We start from the raw sequence: 21,418 nt of genomic DNA, 5'->3' as shown, positions 1-21,418 counted from the left end.
AAGACGTGGGGTCCCCCCAAAAATCCATACCAGACCCTTATCCGAGCACGCAACCTGGCAGGCCGCAGGAAAAGAGGGGGGGACGAGAGAGCGCCCCCCCTCCTGAACCATACCAGGCCACATGCCCTCAACATTGGGAGGGTGCTTTGGGGTAGCCCCCCAAAACACCTTGTCCCCATGTTGATGAGGACAAGGGCCTCATCCCCACAACCCTGGCCGGTGGTTGTGGGGGTCTGCGGGCGGGAGGCTTATAGGAATCTGGAAGCCCCCTTTAACAAGGGGACCCCCAGATCCCGGCCCCCCCCCCCCCCCTGTGTGAAATGGTAAGGGGGTACAAAAAACTGTCAAAAATGTTAAAAATGACAAGAGGCAGTTTTTGACAATTCCTTTATTTAAATGCTTCTTCTTTCGTCTATCTTCCTTCATCTTCTTCTTCTGGCTCTTCTGGTTGTTCCTCCGGCGTTCTCGTCCAGCATATCCTCCGTGGCATCTTCTAACTTCTCCTCGGGCCGCTCCACACCCATGGCATGGGGGGAGGCTCCCGCTCTTCTCTTCATCTTCTTCTCTGGGCCGCTCCGCATCCATGCTGGCATGGAGGGAGGCTCCCGCTGTGTGATGGCGGCTCCTCGTCTGACGGTTCTTAAATAACGGGGGGCGGGGCTTCCCTGTGGCATTCCCCGTGACGTCACAGAGAAGTCCCGTCAAGTCACCATGTGGCCCCGCCCCCCGTTGTTTAAGAAGAGGAGACGCCGTCACACAGAGGGAGCCTCCCTTCATGCCAGCATGGATGCGGAGTGGCCCGGAGAAGAAGATGAAGAGAAGAGAAGAAAAGAAGAAGATGAAGAAGAGAAGATGAAGAGAAGAGCAGGAGCCTCCCCCCATGCCATGGGTGCGGAGCGGCCCGAGGAGAAGAAGATAGAAGACTCTGCGGAGGAGATGCTGGACGAGAACGCCGGAGGAAGAACCAGAAGAGCCAGAAGAAGATGATGAAGGAAGATAGAAGAAAGAAGCATTTAAATAAAGAAATTGTCAAAAACTGCCTCTTGTCATTTTTAACAGTTTTTTAGTGAAATGGTAGGGGTACTTTTGTACCCCCTTACCATTTCACACAGGGGGGGGGGGCGGGATCTGGGGGTCCCCTTGTTAAAGGGGGCTTCCAGATTCTGATAAGCCCCCCGCCCGCAGACCCCCACAACCACCGGCCAGGGTTGTGGGGATGAGGCCCTTGTCCTCATCAATATGGGGACAAGGTGTTTTGGGGGGCTACCCCAAAGCACCCTCCCAATGTTGAGGCCATGTGGCCTGGTACGGTTCAGGGGGGGGGGGCGCTCTCTCGTCCCCCCCTCTTTTCCTGCGGCCTGCCAGGTTACGTGCTCGGATAAGGGTCTGGTATGGATTTTTGGGGGGACCCCACGCCGTTTTTTTTTTTTTTTTGGCGCGGGGTTCCCCTTAAAATCCGTACCAGACCTGAAGGGTCTGGTATGGAATTTAGGGGAACCCCCACGTCGTCTTTTTTTTAAATTTTGGCCGGGGTTCCCCTTAATATCCATACCAGACCTGAAGGGCCTGGTATGGAATTTAGGTGTACCCCCACGTCATTTTTTTAAAAATTTTGGTTCAGGGTTCCCCTGTGGGGAATTCCCATGCCGTTTTTATCAATGAACTTCTATGTGTATTGTCGGACCGGCAATGCAATAGCCGCGAGTAGTTTTAAATGACATTTTTCCTTCGAAATGTCATTTTGCTGTCAGACTGTTCTAAACACGGGAAACATGCGCCCCTTTACAGGCATACTATAGACACCCCCCAGCTACGAAATTTAAAGGGATATTACACTTTTATTGTTTGACTTTAAGCATTATTAAAATCACTGCTCCTGAAAAAACGGCCGTTTTTAAAACTTTTTTTTGCATTGATCCATGTCCCCTGGGGCAGGACCCAGGTCCCCAAACACTTTTTATGACAATAACTTGCATATAAGCCTTTAAAATTAGCACTTTTGATTATTCATGTTCGTGTCCCATAGACTTTAACGGTGTTTGCGTGTTCGAACGAACTTTTTTCCTGTTCGCATGTTTTGGTGCGAACCGAACAGGGGGGTGTTCAGCTCATTCCTACTCACAAGAATGGAACTTTAAAGCTGTGCTAGCTGGATAAGCATACAAGCATCAGTTTCCCGAGATGGCCGCGCTGTGATGTCAATAAAAAGGTTCTGCCCCCATTTTATTTTTTATGGACTTTAATACATAGAGACTTCATGTACAAAAAACTATTTGTAAAATCTGCACCCCATTTTCAACAGAATGATGCTCCTATAAATGATGCCAAGCTGTATAGTTGAATTATATCCACAAAAATGCAACAGGATAAAGAGGGAGATGCTGGAAAATAGAGTAAAATCATCATAGATCTGTAGGTCCACATTTGTTTTGGGACAATACCGATTACATTGGAAACGTACCCATCCTCCATGCCTGGTTGAAGATAGAGGTGCGCGTGTGCAGATCGCAACCTTTGAATAACATGTATGCAAAGACGCTGGAACATCTGTTACAAACACACAAATATGAGAAATAGAATAAATGTTTGGAAAAATTAAACATCTTGCATTTAAATGTAAAAAAGCACAAATAAAAGGGTTTCTACAAAAGGGACTTTTTATGGTATTACAATAGCATTAATTCAAATGTACTGTTAAAAGTTGTAATTCTAATTATACATCCTGTTAAAGCTTGTACAACAAAATATATTAATGATCAAGTGGTATTAAATCAATATTAAAGCGTTGGTTCACCATTTCCCAAAAAACGAAAACGTGCACTGACTCGCTACACCCTCCCCACACTCCCAGTCCCTAACTGCACTTACCTCCTTAAATGATCTTACAATGCCCACAATTGCTGATGCAGCAGTCTGAGCATTTGAAAGCCAGGCTCTTCTACACCCTTTCTTCTGGCACGCTGGGGCTGCTCAGAGATTCTCACTGGTCAGCACAGTAACGTATTGGTGCTGACCAATGCCCGCTCACCATTGTGAGCATTATGATGCTACACAGCCTCTGGGCTGTGTAACATTTTTACAGATGCACAGACCGCTACACTGGCTGGCATAGGCAACAGAATATAATCAACAAAATGAGGCAAGTGCAGCGGGAAGGCCAGAATGCAAGGCAAAGAATAATCTCTAGGATTGTCTCTGTTCAAAGCCAGGCAAAGTGACTTTTCTTGCTTTTAGAATAGTAGGAATCACAAACTTAGACACCTCTCTATCTTTTAAGACCTGGGCTTCAACAACCATGAGGGTAGGGGCTGGTTTAAACCAGATGCAATCCAGTGCCTTTTTAATCTGCATCAAAAACACATACACAGTGTTTTCAATGTACTCCAACGGCCCTAGTTCACACCAGTGCAGTGTGTACCAGTGCACTCAACAAAAGAACATGCTGCAATTTTTCTGTATGGAATGGATGTGGAACGTGGCAGAACACATGCAAAAAGCACCGGAACACATGTAAACGTACCAAAACACATTAAAAAAAAAAAAATGAGGGGACAATGCAATGAATTCACACAGGAGGGAAAGTGTAGATTAAGCAGAACTGAGACCAGGAAATTATCAAGGCATTCAAGGCTAAAGCTAGAGGATCCTTGGTCCTGGCTACAATCAGAGGTAGTTTGTTGTTGAATCTGGAGGCTAGGATTTCTACATCCAAAATTCCCCATTACTGACAGATTGAAGAGGTCTAGGTTACTTGATGTGGGTCACTTGATGTAGGCATAAGCAGCCGATTGCCGATTACGTCCTGCAAGACTCCTGGTATCCTTGATGTCTGTTGTAAGGCACATTTAAGACATGGTCTGGCAGCACCTTGATTAGGTGTCCCTGCAGAAGGGGGGTTTCAGAGTTGCAGAGCCATGTGAACTGCTGAGCTCCAGGATATTGATGGGGAGCTTAGCTTCCACAGGTGACAATGTTTCTCAGACCACGGGGGAGTAGAACACTGCTCCCCAGCCTGAAAAACTGTCATCTGTTATTACATTCCAGTGATTCCTGGTCATTCCAGTACATGCCTGGTCCCTGCTGACATTGCAGAGGAGTGTAGGTCCATGTGGGGTACCACTCAAGGTTAGGTTTCTACTAAAGGAGGAACAAGGAGTACCAGGGTGTATGAAACCCAGACAAACCGGGAAGGATACACTGCTGGACGCAGTAACACTGGAAAAATGGTAACGGGCAGATGGAGGAGATGCCAGACACAAGGATTTAGCTTGTGTGTCTGTCAACTGGCCTGAACACCCAGGGACACACTACTCCTGCATTGAGGCAAAAGCACACCCTGGCCATCCGTGGCATTGCTAATGACTGTGTCCAGAGCAAGTCCAAAGAGACCTCGTCCCTCAAAAGCTAAACTGAATCAGATATTCCTTGGACGCATCATGTCAGTTCCAAGTCCAAGCCTGCAGCCAGAGTGCCCTACTCATTTGTATGGGCATCAGTCTCATGAGAGTTTAAATGCTTGTAACAAGCCTTCACAACTACAGCATAAGGCTCCAAACATTCTCTTTAACTGCTTCATAAAATGGGGACCTACACCAGCAGTGGAGGGATCCTCTTAAAGGGTATCTACCCACTCTGACATGGTCTGGCAGATTAAAAATCACCACCACAGGGTAGACAGCCACAGCAGTTAATGCAAAATGGGATCCTAGTAGGGAATTTAATGGTTTGTCAGTGGCGAGGACACCTTTAACACATTTGGTGGCATGCCTGTTAAGGTGGATCACTGTGGCGACCACAGTGGAACAGATGACAGATTTTTGAAAAAAACCCCTCCCATAAGGAAAAGTTCTTAGGGCCCCAAATCCTTCAGGGCGTTTCCAGTCCTTATAAAGGAATGACTCAAACAACAGGCGTAGCGTAAAGTACTTTGCCACTCTAAGAACCCTAAAAGACCCAAGGGCTGGAACAGCAGGCTGAGGTGCAGGGTAGTAGGCACTGCATCACTAAAGTTTGAAACAACCCTTTAAAATTGCAGACCTGCTGCAGGAAACTGCAGTGTCTCAAAAACAGCTTCTAGAGAACAGGCTGTTGGGAGTTGGAATTGAAATCAAAGATGGCAACAAGGGCCACAGGCCTAGTTACATTTAGGGGCCCAGGAGGGTCAAGTACAGGCTCTGCAGGTGATGGAGACCTTAGAGTCTCTATGGGTAGAGTGCCCCAATATTTGAGCACAAGTAGCCAGGAAGTCCAGAGTGAATAGAGCTAAGATATCATAGGATCATTGTCATCGGAGTCTAACAGAAGGCCTAGGTTCAGGGTTATGAGCATCAATTTCTTCTGGGTAAAAATGGGGATAACTGCCCCAGAATCACTAGAGGAGTATGGGCTGTCCTCACATATGGCAGTAGGACTGTTTTCTGTGTACCTTATAGAAGACCTGTTGCGTCCACAGAGTGGTAATGCAACTAGGTCCAAAGCGAGGCAAGGCCTTAAACAGTTATAAACTTGGGCAGCTGGTGAGTTTCAGGTAGCTGTAGGTGACCAAGTATCTGTGGGTGGGCAGTGGAAACAGATCCAAGATTCACGTGTTGCTTCAGAAGCAGCAGCGAGCTGATGCACTCCACCAAAAGCATGACATCTTGGTCGATCCCTCAGCCTTAACCCTTATTGTGGTAAAACTGGGAGGTGGCAAAAATTTGAAAACATGCTCAAAAGGTCTAAACAGTGAGGTATCTGCTGCTGCTTCTGTCTGGCCTCCAGAGACAATGACAAGCCTAGGGCTGTGCCATTGCTTTGGACACAGAAAGTGCTCCATGGCCAACACTATACACCAAGGTCTTGAAAGGGCCACGTAGCAAAGCTCAGTATGCAAAGGTCACACTCCAAGCTAGACAAGCATGTCAAATCCAGTCGGGTCTGAGAAGGGCCTCCAAAGCTATTGCGGAAAAAAATGCCAACAGGGATAGCTGCTATGTAGAGACCACCAAATCTTGACTGAAGTCAGAGGAATTAAAAAAAAAAAAAAAATACCCGGAAGTGAAAAGGATACCAAAAATAATTAGACCCTTTTCAGCAGAGCTGAAGAAAAAGGTGTTTAACCTCCTAGAACACTAGCAAAAAAGTGAAGCTGGGTAAAGTAGAGGATATGAGGGCTTGCTTGCAATGTTTCTATTTACCAGCATCCCAACCTCCGCTAGGCAGCAGTATAACTCGACTGCTGCTGAATTCCTGTGCCCCTCAATGACTGGAGTTTTGGCTGGAGCTGGGAGGGGCCAACATGGTGCTGTACATACATTTCTGAAAACTTCACAGCACCATGCCTCAATACTCCTCCCAAGAGCACTCAGCCTTGATACAAGCAGTAGACTTGCGCTTGAAAGGAGTTATAAAAATTGAAATTCAATGAATGAAAGGGGTGAAGTAGGGACAGTCAGACTTGGGAAGGAATGAAGTTGATATTGGACCTTCTTCAGGCACGTAATGAGAGAGCCTTTACTGAATGTAATGTAGCTTCTAATGCACGTTGCGAGGAGCTCACAGTTTACAATGAAATCAAACCAAGTAATTTCAGTATGAGAGGAACCTTTACAACTGCACACAACTGAAAGCAAGGCTGGGGATTAAGCTTTAATTATTTCAGAGATCTTTTAAGAAAAGCACACATTGAAATAAGGAAGATTCATATAGAATATTAATGGAGTAGTGGCAGCTTAAACAGTAAATTAACTTAACACAAAAGAAAGTGCAATTTTCTAATTGTGAACAGTTTTAATAACATACTGTTATAGCACATGCACAAACCTGTCTCACAATCTGATTGGGACACTTGATAAGGATCTGCATAGGCCACCAGTCATCATCAGCCATCCTGTCCAAAAACCACTTAAAAAATGAAGCAAAAATTTTAGAAGAGGTAAAACAAAGCTGTTTAAAGTTGAACTCCAAGCAAATACACAAATGATCTACACAAATGTGTTAAGAGTACTATATGCAAATGAATTTATAAATCTTTGCAGCCAGTCATTTGATCTAGGTACCACTGCCAGACAGCACAAATAGCTACTGCATCCTCTAAGGGCAAGTTCACACCATAGAAACGCAGTCCGGATGCGTTCCAGATGCTTTTCTGCATGCGCGTTTTTGATGCGTTCCAGTGCATTTGATACATTTTTAGTGCGTTTTTGATGCAGTCCAGTGCATTATTTTCCTTAACCCTAAGGACATGTGCGTTCCAGTGTGTTTTTTATGCTTTTTACAGCGTTCCAGTACAGTCCAGTGCAGGAAAAATGCAGCATGTTCTACTTTTTTTTCTGGAGCTGGAACGCACTGGAACTGCAAGCACTGGTGTGAACTATGCCATTAAAAACCATATAACCTACTTTTCTTGTGTTTTTATGCAGAAAAAAAAAAAAACCACACTGGACTGCATGTGGTGTGAACTTGCCCTAAAACCTCTGCATGCTACACACGAGTTGAGCAATACAGCCAGGTCTAGGACTAGCCTGTGGCTGGACATTGAGTGGGTAGCAGTACATTGATCAGTTCAACACTCATGCTCTTCTCTTATCTCTCTTCTGTCAGCTTTTAGTATAAGATGGACAGTATTGTGCAATGCAGTAGAGCCCTGATTAGCCAACACAACAGCTGCTTCTCATTCTCTTAAATCTAATGTCTGCTGCACATGGGGAATGCAGAAACTAGAACCAATGAGGTTATTTTTTTATATCTGCATGAAGGTTAGCAAAACAAAAGTACTAGTTTCAATATTACTGGCAAATTCAGCTAAAGCTATGGTGTGCCTAGGGTTGTCACATCATGTATAATTCACAAAACAGGTTATACATTTCTTACCTCGCAGGCTGCCTGGCTGTTGTTAAACTGCTTTGTCAGCAGTTCAATCCACTGAAGCATGGTGGGCTAAACGGAGACAGAAAATAAGTTTCAAGCGGTGTTCCGGGCAAAATGTGACTTAACATAAAAGTACCTCTAGAATACTTATGCCTCGTGCAGTGTAATAAAGGTATGCTGTAAACTATGGCCAGTTTTCTATTTGTGCAGCATCGTTTTCTTACTTCGTAAAGTTCCTGCACAGTGCGGCCATCTCCAGTGTGGGCATCCAAAGCCTGTATCCTTCCTGGATTCTGTGCATGCTGGATACCCAGCATGCACCTGGCGATCTCGCGCATGTGCAGTGCGGCGCAAGAGAGGACAATAGCTTGTAAGTTGGGTTTCCATAGCAACAGCAGCATCAGAGGAAGTTGCCACCCCTTCTGCTATGGAAACCTCTTCTCCCCTTTTTTAAAAATGGCGCTGAGCGCCGCCTTGCATCGCATCATTTCTGGTTTGGAAACAAAGCAATACTACGAGCCGGCGATGCCCACGGCCTCCTGGAATTGATACACATCTTCCAGGAGCCAATGCAAAGTCGGAACCACGATATCATAGATCAGCAGCCATGATTACTGTAGTCAGCACACACAGGGGGACACATGAACAGGCAGGATCAACCAGATATTATTTTACAGCATAGAAATGAAAAAAGGCAAGGAAGCAGCACTATGCTATTTACCATGCTTTAAAGGAACAGGGTCATTTTTATTTTTAGGGTTACAACCACATTCACTCTCTGTGATAAGGGTAAACAGGAAATCTCCAAATCTCTTGACCTACTTACTGAAATTTTGGAACTAAGTAAAGACTTAACTAATTCTACAACATCTTGGGCTAAAAGAAGAGTTCACCAAAATGTTCATCATGCTTCACATACTCTTTTTGTTCCTCACACTACCCATCCCTGTCCTCTCATCTTACATCAATAACCTCCAAAAATGTATTGATGACTAGGGGAAACAAAAAAACATGAGTACACAAACTGTCCCTATACACTGATAAATTGCTAAATTTCAACCAGGAATGGGTGCTCCAGATTTGAACAGATATTACAAAGCTTCGCTTTAGACCAAATGCAACAGTTATGGTCTCCTTTCTTGGATAAACACTGGCTTCAAATCGAAAAGTAAGCCTCCTCCATAAACCTACAAGCCCTAATAGAAGCCATATTGTTCGCCCACAAAGAGATCTCAATTGGACACTGTTCAAGCTCCACTACGTACATGGGTATCTCTCCTTGTTTTCCCCGGTAGGCGCCCTACAATTAGTGACTTTGTTCGTGTGACTTCCTTAGCAGTGGTCATACCAGGATTTGGATCTGCTGACTTGTAATATGGCAGTGATTCGCTTGATATCCCAGCTATATTCAAGAACAACTCTGATTTTTTGAAGACATAATCTATAGTTAATACATCATCAATAAATATTTTTATAAATATCTCAGGATTTGACATCTATTATCTATACCAGTGGTTCTCAACCCTGTCCTCAAGTACCCCCAACAGGCCATGTTTGCACGTTTTCCTTTATCGTGCACAGGTGCTTTAAATTTGAGTCAATGGCTTGGTATTTTGGACAGCTATTTATCTAAGAGAAATTCCCAAAACAAGGCCTGTTGGGGATATTAGAGGACAGGGTTGAGAACCACTGATATATACTGCTTGAAGACGATCCACTTAAACTCTTTACTTTTGATATATGTCTGTCAAACCAAATCAGAGAGGGATCTCCGTGATCTATGCCTCCATATGAACGATACCAGACAAACTCCCAGCAATACTCAAATGGGAACATGACTTGGGGATCTCCTGAAATACCCAGCAATGGCACTAAACTCTTCAGTGGCCCTCCAGTTGTTGCAAAACTACAAGTCCCATCATGCCTCTGCTTGTGCTTGTAAATGTCAGCCTTGCAGTGCCTTATGGGACTTGTAGTTTCGCAACAGCTGGAGGGTCGCCAGCTTGAGACCCCTGCTCTAGATGCTTGTCCCATTTGGAAACGATACATGAATGGCATTTTATTGCTCTGTTGGTCTCCAATAAATACCTTCTATTTTTTCATTTATTTTTTTCTAAGAAAAATATAATCTAACATTGTGTAAATCCAACAACTATCAAACCAGGAGAAATGAAATACATCTAAAGCAGCTGAGGTTGGCAACTCTAAGAATGTCAACAGCGCAAAGACTAAAGTGGATGCTGCCAGAGCTCAGCAGCAGTAACTACAAGTAATTAAGAGTCAGTACCCAACAAAATGATGGTAATCATTTTGGATAGATACCAGTCATTTCAATGATTTACCAACTTATTAGATCTTTATGGGACTTCAACACCTATCCACCATTTGTCAAAAGCCAACCCTACTACCTATTTTTGTTTAATATTTATCCTGAATGGCAGTGTGTATTTAAACTGGGTGGTTTGGTAAATATTCAGTAATTACCCACTTAAATATTTAATTTTGTACAGTCCCATATAGATTAGCTCATGTTTATTTTTTTTTAAAGTAAACTGTAACATCCCATTGAGAGACATAGGACACTTTTCACCTTCTGGGTTATACTGCCACCTACAGCAGGATAGGGCACTGGTAAACAAAAAACTGTAGGCCAGCCAAGGATAAACTCTTCCACTACCAGCATGCCAGTATTCAGAGCATTATCATATAGGGTTAGACCTGTACTCAATTGATTTTACAGCGAGTATAAAGATCCCATTTTATTTCTGTTTATTGAGGGACTCAGGAAGTCTTTTACCTTTGGTATGTCCACTCCAACTGAGGGCTGTGCAACACTGCAAATGTACACTAACAGATCCAAGAAAACAAAACCTGGAACTGCCTGCAGCTCAAAAGAGCAGTCTTAAAGACCTTTCTCCTAAAGCTGGTATTAGATGAGACAACAACATCCCTGTAGTAGTAGTAGTAGTAGTAGTAGTAGTAGTAAGGGGCACCTGGACAAAAATAGGTGGAACATGGCACTCGAGACCACAAGTTTGGAATATGGTCTGTCGGAGTAACCTACAGATAGTAAAGCAAGAAGATGGTGCATTCTTACAGGGACCTTCAAGGATACAAAAGATAATCAGTGGCTGATAGACTCATAGCCCAAGCTACATCCAGAAAACAAGTAGTAATTTCCTTTTGCTGAATTAAAGCAGGAACGAGGGAGGGAAGAATTATATCATGGTTGAGGTGAAAGTCAGAAACTACCTTGGGCAAGCTGAAAGTCCTGGGCCTCAACACCACCTTTTCTCTAATGCAAAACCAGGAAAGGTTCCTAGTATCATAAGGCTGTCAGACACTTGTGTTGCAGAGGTGATGGTTACAACAAATATCACCTTGTGTGTGAGAGTAGAGAGGTGAATGTCTTTAATGGTTTCCAAATGCATTCTAAAGCACAAAGAAAACCAGATTCAAATCTCAGAGTCTTAGGGGACTCTCCCCCTCCCGTACATGGCACTTAATGAAAAAGTGAGACCTAACGTCTCAGAAAAAGAAGGGAAAGCACAGAAACCAGAATCTTGATGTTGCTTACAGCCAAATGTTGGTCCAGACCCATGTTTAGAAAGAACAGAAATTTGTCCAATGGCGAAGCTCTCAGGATAAAAGCCTCAAGACTCATACAAAGCAATCATTTCACATCCAGGGATAGACCTTGCAGGTAGACTTTCTAGACTTGTCTTGAACATCGCAGGCTCTGAGATGTCCCTTAGAACTTGGTCATCAATAGCCTTGCCAGTGAAGCCAGTGTCCATGAAACAGGCTTACAAACTGACCCTTGGAAATGTAGATGTGGGCAGTCTGGCAGGGCCCATGAAGGGTTTGTCAAAAGCCTTAGCAGGTTGGTGTACCATATTTTCCTGGGCCAATCCAGAGCCATACAGATCCCTGGAATGTGCTCCACCTCAATCCTGTGGCGTAGTTGAGAAAGAAGTGTCATTGAAGGACAGGCATACATCAGGGTGTAATGATCCCACAGAGCCACCAGAGCACCCACTGTTTCCACCAGGGGAACCCTATACCTTGAAATAATCCTCTCCAATTCACTGTGGAACCTGGGAGGCAAAGAGTCATTCAGAATCCCCCATATGTGGAACACCCCCCGGTGAAGAGACTACTCCCCTGTGCCAAGGTGCTGCTGGCCAAGGAAATCAGTTTGCAAATTGTCTACTGTTGGAATGTACATGGCTAAGGCTGGCCATACATTATACAAATTTTCTTCTACAACTTTCCTTTAGATTTTCCAAAACCATATAATATGAGGTCAATCCTAAACACTTTCAATTTGTATGCAATCAGGTCCTTGCTTGTACTACATAGTTGAAGGTAAATCTAATGGAAATTGAACAAGAAAATTGTATAATGTATGGCCAGCTTAAGAAAGATGGAATGTGCAGTTCTGAGTAGAACAGGATCTGCTCTACTTCTTTGCCGTAGTGTGACTTCTGATTCCGGCTTGATTGTTGATGTATGAACCACTGCGGCATTGTCCTACTGAATCTAGACTGTATGGCCCTCCAACAAGTCGGTCCAATGCGACAGACAAAGGTCCAAAAAAGCCCCCTTCATTAGGGTTTGATAGGCAGCCAAATTAACTGTTAACACATCCTGTGCTTGTATTAACACTGGAAAAAGTGGTTGTATATCCTTACATATGCCCAGTGAAGTGAAAACATAAGTTGTACCTGTTTATCTGCAGCACTCTCCTTTATAACCGTTCAAACCACACATTTTACACAGTATCTGAGCTCCAGCAGGCAGGGGGTGGGGATTTGACGTCAAACTAAATAAACAAATACAGCTCAAATTTTTTTTTAGCCCCAGGACACCACCTCCTACACCCTGGCATCCGGAATGCAAACTGTCCAAGCATCCCCAAAAGAGAACAGAAGTCCCCTTAATCTGGAAAATTGGAGCATATCTTCATATGCAGGAAAACTTTGATTTGACAGATTTGAAATTCCAGACAGACATGGAAAAGCATCCAATACAAATCAGGAAACTCCAATTGTAAAGCCCATCTGGCATACTCTCCAAGTGTGTCTTCACAGACAGGGTGAGTGCAGAGGTGATACCAATGGCTCTGTACCTGGAAATAAATGCAGGCAATGTAACCTGCACTGGGTCTAAAAAGCACCCTACATTGAACCTAATACCTGCAGGTTAATTCCAGACTAGCCTGCAGGGTTTGGGAATGGATTCAATGCCAGGCTGAGGACGACGATTCCAGGTGGCTAAAAATCAGAGAGAAACCTCCAGCAATAGCTGTAGAGAAGAGTTAAAATTGAGGAATAAGGTGCTAGTAAATTATTAGTGACCTGGGAAAAGCGCATGAGCTGCTCAGGTTCGATAGGGAGGGGGTATGTGGACAGTGTATCCGCAGGCAGCTTCTGCTAGAGTGCTGACAGGGGATGGATCCCATCCTGGCTCCTGCAAAGGTTCAAGAAAGGAAGGGTAACCCCTGGAAGTCACACATCTATGGTGTCCTACTGCAATGGAGTGGCAACCTCAGCCTGGACTACGACCAGGCCAGGCCCCCTAGTAAATTAATAGGTCATTCTTAACAGCACATTTAATAAAAGATGCCCATCCTCCTATGACATTAGCAAAATACTGAGGCAGGTTGGTAGTAGGAGGGGCTTATCCTGGACTGGCCTACGGTTCCTGAAGGCAGCAGTTCAACCCTAAAGTTTTACAGTTTCTAAATGTTTCCAGTAATCTGTCAAATGTAAAAAGAATAAACCAAGGTATTTATCACATACCTTTTCTTTTGAATGGATAAAAGTCTCCAAAACAAACGATGTGCTAAGCTGAAAGAAATAACAAAAGAATAAACAGAAAATGAATAAGACAATGGTCCAACAGGCAAAGTGTAATTTTATTCTGCGCTAGGTAAAGGACCCCACTTTTGTTAACCATTTGTCTACCTGTGCCATACTAATAATAAATAGCAGGTAGTAGACAGGTATTTTATTTGTAGAGCAGGCGATGGGCTTTCATGTGAAAGAGATTCACCCAACTGTAATGCCATCTAATCACTCCCTCAGCCCGCCAAAAATACAGACCCCCTGATGTCTCAGTATGCCATCACATAGGGGGCTGTTGGCTCCCTATGTGATAGCAATGTTAATTGTAAAAAAAAAAAACATACAACACCTTTTTCAAGTCCCCCGTCCACATGAACATTTATACATGAGGTAGGCCTACCTATCTACAAAAACAATTGTGCTACACATCACCCCAAATGGAGAGCAATCATTCTAGAATCATTATTCACAGTTAAACTGAAAACCTATAAAAAGGTTTTTAAAGCAGCGGCGGGGAGCATCGATGGTTTAAAAAAACTATTAGATAAGCACCTGAACGACCACAACATACAGGGATATACAATGTGATACTGACATATAATCACACATATAGGTTGGACTTGTATCTTTTTTTCAACCTCACCTACTACGTAACTACTGTATGTAACTATGTAAAAATATGGAGTACCAATAATTTTAAGGCATAACATGTTGGGTAGCCATTTACTTGCTGTGACATATTTTATATTTTTTTTACAAAAAGGTTCATGTTTTGTGTTTATGTGCATTAAAATGATCTTTGTCTATTTTTTTACAAAAAAAAAATGCATTTGATAAACAAATTGCAACTCCCAACATTTTATTGTCCGTGGTCTTTGCTTTCAGAAAATATATACGGTTTGGAGGGTTTAACTAATCTTCAGGCCTAAAATGTGCATTTAAATGTGTGCAAAAACTGAAAAAATGGCTCTGGTAGAAAAGTGAATGTTACTGTGACATGTGACTGTTACCCAAACCATTTTGTAATTCAGTGCTCATGCTTTCAGTCTGTAGTTCACTATAATTTTTTTAAACTGACAAAAAAATAAACGGTTTCCTCATTGTAGAAATGGTAAACGGACGTTTGAAAACATTTAGGGATAGTCTTGCTCGTGGGACAACTTTCCTGAGAAAAACAAAGGCTTTCACTGCCATCCTTCTATGGGGGAGATTTACTAAAACTGGTACACTCTGAATCTGGTGCAGCTGTGCATATTAACCAATCAGCTTCTAACAACTTGTTCAATTAAGCTTTCACAATAAACCCGAATCTTTCCAATTTCTCCCCCCCCCCCCACCCAGTCTCTTCTGCCCGGGGGGACACTTACCTCCAACATCTACCCCCCACTCTGGTTGTTCCCCCTGCCTTACACCCCCTCTATTTTTAGTCACCCTTTGAAAACCCAGTGATGGGATGAACCCTTCAGATATGATGTATATCCTGGTTCATAGCCTGCTTTCATATTGCCCCATCCCTGGGCTTGTTAGACCAAGGGGAAGCATCAACCCCTGTTATGTTACCTGGAAAATTCTATCAATAAGTATATGCTGTTATGACCACATACTCTGTGCAACGCCGGGACCATTGATCTCAGACCTGGCCTCCGATTTTTTAACTATTTGTTTTCTATTTGAGATACTGTAAATACTATTTTTCTTGATTGATACGTGTAATGTTCTTTGGCAAATAAAGGAATTACAAAAAAATAAAAAAAGCTTTGACAATAAAACCTGGAAGCTGATTGGTTTCTATGGAGTGCTGCACTAGAATTTGCATGCTCCTGCTTTAGTAAATCTCCTATTATGCTGCTCTTAAAAAAAGGTCTTCTTTAAAGCACCGATATACTGTTTGGATCATGTGATTATTGCAGGCAGATCCTCCCTCTTTGATATCAGTAGGGCTGACTGATAAATTCCTTGCAATATTAAGAAAAGGCCTGGAGAGAATTGGCTTATCTTTATATTAAGGGTGAAGAATCTGGTACAAGTAAATTTGCAGATATTGCCTTTTACCTTGGCTGTCATTAGGGACACCGCTTTAGGATCTGGTAAGGTGCTGGGAATACTGCTGCATAGCTGCCACATAAACCTATGAAACACAAGGTGATATTATTTCACTCCTTTACAGCAGGGCATCTGAATGAATATATATATATATATTTATATTTAATACCACACCCTTACCCAAAATAAGTGTGTTCAAAAATGTTTTTGTCCTGTAGAAATTGCATGTTGTCGTGCCAGATCCACTGTTAAAACAAAACGTATGCATTACGGATGTTGCAATCTGCAAATCGATTTATGTAAAATGATGGTGCTATTGATTTGAAAGCAGAGGTTATGCAGAAAGATTGGAGTTTAATACCCTGTATTGTCCAAATGAAGAGCATCTTTAACATCCTAATAACTAAGCCAACAAAGCGTATAAACCTAAACTTCAATCTTTCTGCATTAGCCAATGGCTATCATAGTACAAAGCCCTACCACTAACATAATGTTACACACAGCTACTGTTGTCATTCAGTGAAACAAGAGAAGTGCACAACTAATAATGTTGACAACAGAAAAGTCTACCAAAAGGGGAACAGATGTATAGCTGGTCTTGATGTTCTTAAAGGGGAAGTCTAGCCAACATGGCTGGAATGAGGTGGAATGAATGAACAAATTGTCTTTAACATTGCTATGAGGAAGCCATGGCAATCATACATTACCAGCAAGAAAAATGAGCTTGTAAATGTAGTCCATGCAAAATAATTAAAACCGATGACTACTAGAGAATAATGACGTTCGTTTAGTAGAAACACACTAATTTTTTTTTTTCACACTCAGAAATCAAGTAAAAAAGAATGTAGGGCATACACTGGAACAATTCCAGTTTAATTCAATATCTGATGGCATTAAAAATGACAGCATACACTGGTTGTTTTTGCTGGTAGTGGAGGTCTTAAGATGGGTATATACACTGAGGTTTTTTTATTCAACTAATGGCTGCAGCGCTGATCTGTGTATTGCGACGGGGGTTGAATAACCGCCACCTCCTTCCGTCAGAATACACAGATCAGCAATGCCAGCCACAAGCTGCAAGCGCTAATGGAATGCTGGTCTTCCAGCATGATCATTTAACAAAGCCAGTCAGTCTTCTGTTGAACAGACAGTGGTACACACATACTGAAAGTCAGCTAGTTCCTGCTGAACTGACCAGTTTTCAGTAAAGCTGTGTACACACTAACAGTTTTTCGTGCAGCTCAGCAGGTTGCACAAATAAAAAACTGACAGCTCCGTTTGGAGCCGCTGTACTTACCATGCGAGGTTGGTTCAGTGATCTCCCCCACTGAGCTGTTCTGACAGGGGGGCGGCTTCTGTTGGACAGAACAGAATACACACAGGCCAAACGTCGGCCTTTTTTCTTTTTTTTTTAACCGGCTGTTGTCTCCTGACATTCGGCCCATGTGTACGGGGCTTAAAATTTACACCCAGCTTTAAACAACTTTTCTTTGAACATAATCTGCACTTGTAAGGACACCTTAAGCTTTAGATAATATAGTGTTGATCCAGGGGCACATTTCCAGGGGAGACAGGTCATATTTTATAGCAACGGCCCCATCAGTAGGACATGTATTCCTATGTCCCATTTATTCAAAGTATGTGTGCAGGTCAGTAAGCTCAATACCTCTTTGAATCACTATACAGGGGTCATTTACTATAGCATTTGGCAATTTCCAATCAATAAATTGCAGCTGTGTTCACTTTAAATAGCCAAATCATGTGCAGATTAAAAAAAAAAATATTTTTACATGATTGTATAATTAAAGTGAACACAACTTAAGTGAACATTCTCTACTCCTTTAATAAATCTGATTGATTGTGTTTATCATTACAATTTCTCCCGTCTAGAATGGGTACACTTTTGCCAGTGATAAATTATACAAAAAATAAAAGTACATGCATTGCGGGGAAAAAAAGTATTTGATCCCCTGCTGATTTTGTACATTTGCCCACTGACAAAGAAATGATCAGTCTATAATTTTAATTGTAGGTTTATTTTAATAGTGAGAGACAGAACAACAACAAAAATATCCAGAAAAACGCATTTAAAAAAGTTATAAATTGACTTGCATTTTAATGAGAGAAAAAAGTATTTGATCCTCTATTAATCAGCACGATTTCTGGCTCCCAGGTGTCTTCTACACAGGTAACAAGCTGAGATTAGGAGCACACTCCTTAAGGGAGTGCTCCTAATCTCAGCTTGTTACTTGTATAAAAGACACCTGTCCACAGAAGCAATCAGATTCCAATCTCTCCAACATGGCCAAAACCAAAGAGCTGATCAAGGATGTCGGGGACAAGATTATACACCTACACAAGGCTGGAATGGTTTACAAGTCCATCGCCAAGCAGCTTGCCAAGAGGGTAACAACAGTTGGTGCTATTATTCGCAATTGGAAGAAGCACAAAATAAATGTCAATCTCCCTCGGTCTGGGGCTCCATGCAAGATATTAACTCTTGGAGTTTCAATGCAGGGCTGAAACAACTAATCAATTATAAAAATAGTTGTCAACTATTTTCATAATCGATTATTCGGCCAGCCGATTAGTTGACCTGCATATTGAGTGCATTATTTGTTTACATATCAGGAAATACAGTGCAGCACACATACAGCTCAGTACACCAGCTATACATGTCCGTAAGTGCCTGAGAACTTGTAAATGTGAATGTGTGAGGAGCAATGCAGTCCTGGGCAGGAAGTGAGTGGGTCCAAAGGCAGAAGTTTTTTACCTTGCTATAGGGTGGGGGCACGCTATACTATAATTTGCAGCTTGCTATTGGGCCACTCTGAAGGCAGGAGGAGCCAGAAGTATCAGTGGTGAACCGCAGAAGAGAAGAATCGGGGCTGCTCTGTGCAAAACCATTACACAGAGCAGGCAAGTATAACATGCTTGTTGTTTAGCCCTTTCATGACTAAGCCTATTTTTGAAATTTGGTGTTTACAAGTTAAAATCCGTATTTTTTGCTAGAAAATTACTTAGAACCCCCAAACATTATACATTTTTTTTAGCAGAGAATCTAGAGAATAAAAAGGAATAGCTCAAGAAGAAGCACATTAATGTTCTGCAGTGGCCTAGCCAGTCTCCAGACCTTAATCGCATAGAAAATATGTGGAGGGAGCCGAAGGTTCGAGTTACCAAACGTCAGCCTCAAAACCTTAATGACTTGGAGAGGATCTGCAAAGAGGAGTAGGACAAAATCCCTCCTGAGATGTGTGCAAACCTGGTGGCCAACTACAAGAAACCTCTGATTGCCAACAAGGGTTTTGCCACAAATTACGAAGTCATGTTTTGCGAGGGGGTCAAATACTTATTTTACTCATTAAAATGCAAATCATATCGATACGTTTTTTAAAAAGTGTTTTTCTGTATTTTTTTGTTATTCTGTCTCTCACAGTGAAAATTAACCTACCAATAAAATCATACACTGATCATTTCTTTGTCAGTGGGCAAACGTACAAAGTCATCAGGGGATCAAACACTTTTTCCCTTCACTGTACACACATATAAAGTGTTTGTAAAGTCTTTTTGTTTATTAAAATAACAAACATGTTATACTTACCTGCTCTGTGGAATGGTTTTGCACAGAGCAGCCCGATCCTCCTCTGCTTGGCGCTCCTGGCTCATCCCCCCTGCTGAATGCCCCCCACAGGCACTTGTGTGTGCTCGCTCCTGAGCCCCACTCCTTGTCCATAAGAGACAAAGAGCACCGCTGGGCCTGGCTCAGCCCCTTGCTCCTTTGTCATTGGCTGTGATTGACAGCAGCAGGAGCCAATGGCTCCCACTGCTGTGTCTGAGCCAGTGGGGCGTGAGAGAGCCTCAGCTATTATGCACATCACTGGATTGAGGATTGGGTCCTTGTATGTATTTAGGAAGGGCTGCAGTCAGAGCTGCATGCAAAAGGTTTTTTTACCTTACTGCATAGAATATACGCAGGCATCCAACCTTATGTTGCTTGAACACAATGGTACAGCATTTCCACAGTTATGAGATATATACCTCTAGGAGTTCTGAAGAGACATCGAACTTCACCTCCTTGCTGGTCTCCTCCTCTGGCTCCACACGTTTATAAAACAGCATGTAAGCACTATGAGTCTATGGAGACAAGACAATTCTGTATTACCAGTTACAATTTTAGGCACCATTTCTATGTATTTAATACGTTAATGGTTTTTATGAACATGTACCTTTTCAAAAGAGAAGTCCATAAACTTATCAGTTACAGAGTCATATGTTTTTGTCTGAAGGGAGAAGAGAAAAAAAAAATAAAAAAAACAATGTGACTGTGAAATATAGAAGCCATCACTCACTGTAGAATGACTGTTTTGTACTTTTCTATTTTTTTTTTTTTTTTTAATCTTTATTTAAATTTTTCACAAGGCCATACAAAACGTGAGAGAGTAGCCAAAAAAAAAAAAAAATAGACAAAAACATTCAGTAATCCCAACATCATCTCTCAGAAACCTCCCCACTACCCACCCTCCCCTCCCCGTACCCCACCCCCCTTCCCCCCCGCAGACATCTGTTGCTGTTTCCTTTACTAGGGTGAAACTACTGGAATACCCCTTGGGGTCGGATTACTTCATCGTCAGTTCGGCATAAGAGAGCGAATTCCTAAAGGTCGTCCAAATTGCCCATCTTCCTCCCCTCGACGCATCATCTTTAAATAACCCGTCTTTCTCCCCTTTCTCTAAAATATGTATTTCCTGTATTTTGAGCAACCAGTCTCTGACCTTAGGGCCTTCAGTATTCTGCCAATTCTTGGGAATTTCACTTTTTGCTATATTTAATAGTACTGGGATTATAGACGTATTGTACTCCCGATTGCCTCCTTCCGAGCTGTGGAACAGACATATCCATGGGTCATATGGTATTGATTTACCCATTATCATCTTAATTATTTGAATTACTTTCTCCCAAAACTTTTTGACCACTGGGCAGCTCCACCAAATATGAGCCATGGATCCCGGCATCTCACATCCCCTCCAACAATTAGGCGACCTATCTGGTTGGTGTTTATTGATCTTTACGGGCGTGATCGTACCATCTGGATAGGCATTTATAGTTTGACTCTATCGTTTTTATGTCAGTTGCCGTGCTGTGTGTAGCTGTTAATATGTTGCCCTTTGCATTTTCTTCTAATGGTACCCCTAAGTCCTTCTCCCATTTCTTAATGAATGGCGGCGTTTCCAACTCCTCCCTGATCGATAATATTTTATATATGGCCGACATATATCCTTTCAGCTTATTACTGTTAAATATCTTCTCTATTGGTAATAAATTGTTTTCTTCCCTTATCGGAGCCGGGAGACTTTTAACAAAGTGCGAGAGTTGGGCGTATCGCCATCCATTGAGTCTCATTAGCTCTCTACGTGTGTCTAAGTGCTCGTAAGTGCCTATTTTCCCTTTCTTCATAATATCTTTAACTTGTGTTTTGTTGTTTAAGATCCAGTTACCCCCCACTTCCTCCATCCCCGGGGGGAACAGCTCGTTATTTTTAAAAAAAATTAATGGTGAATTGTACTCCCACCCATTTAATGTGTGCATCCAATCCCAAATTTTAAAAGTGTGTTGTGTAATAGTGTGTGTGTTTGGACCTAGTGTTCTACAACGAGGGGGATTCCAAAGTACATTGT

The 21,418-nt window shown here is 42.5% G+C and overlaps 1 protein-coding gene across 4 annotated transcripts in view; it reads right to left on the bottom strand.

Annotated features, from left to right (window-relative positions):
- The window catches only part of USP34 (ubiquitin specific peptidase 34), a 317,003-nt gene that overhangs the window by 52,129 nt on the left and 243,456 nt on the right, over window positions 1–21,418 (bottom strand). For all 4 annotated transcript variants that reach the window (XM_073628084.1, XM_073628086.1, XM_073628085.1 and 1 more), the window contains 8 exons: window positions 19,970–20,023; window positions 19,782–19,877; window positions 15,921–15,985; window positions 15,750–15,825; window positions 13,653–13,700; window positions 7,852–7,917; window positions 6,802–6,882; window positions 2,462–2,547 (listed from right to left, as the gene is read on the bottom strand). In XM_073628084.1, the coding sequence (XP_073484185.1) occupies window positions 2,462–2,547; window positions 6,802–6,882; window positions 7,852–7,917; window positions 13,653–13,700; window positions 15,750–15,825; window positions 15,921–15,985; window positions 19,782–19,877; window positions 19,970–20,023 (572 nt within the window). The remainder of the gene's footprint in view (window positions 1–2,461; window positions 2,548–6,801; window positions 6,883–7,851; window positions 7,918–13,652; window positions 13,701–15,749; window positions 15,826–15,920; window positions 15,986–19,781; window positions 19,878–19,969; window positions 20,024–21,418) is intronic.

This window comes from Aquarana catesbeiana, linkage group LG04, assembly GCF_042186555.1.
Source record: "Aquarana catesbeiana isolate 2022-GZ linkage group LG04, ASM4218655v1, whole genome shotgun sequence".
In the NCBI taxonomy this organism is placed as follows: domain Eukaryota; kingdom Metazoa; phylum Chordata; class Amphibia; order Anura; family Ranidae; genus Aquarana; species Aquarana catesbeiana.
This window is presented reverse-complemented; position numbering and strand designations above follow the sequence as displayed.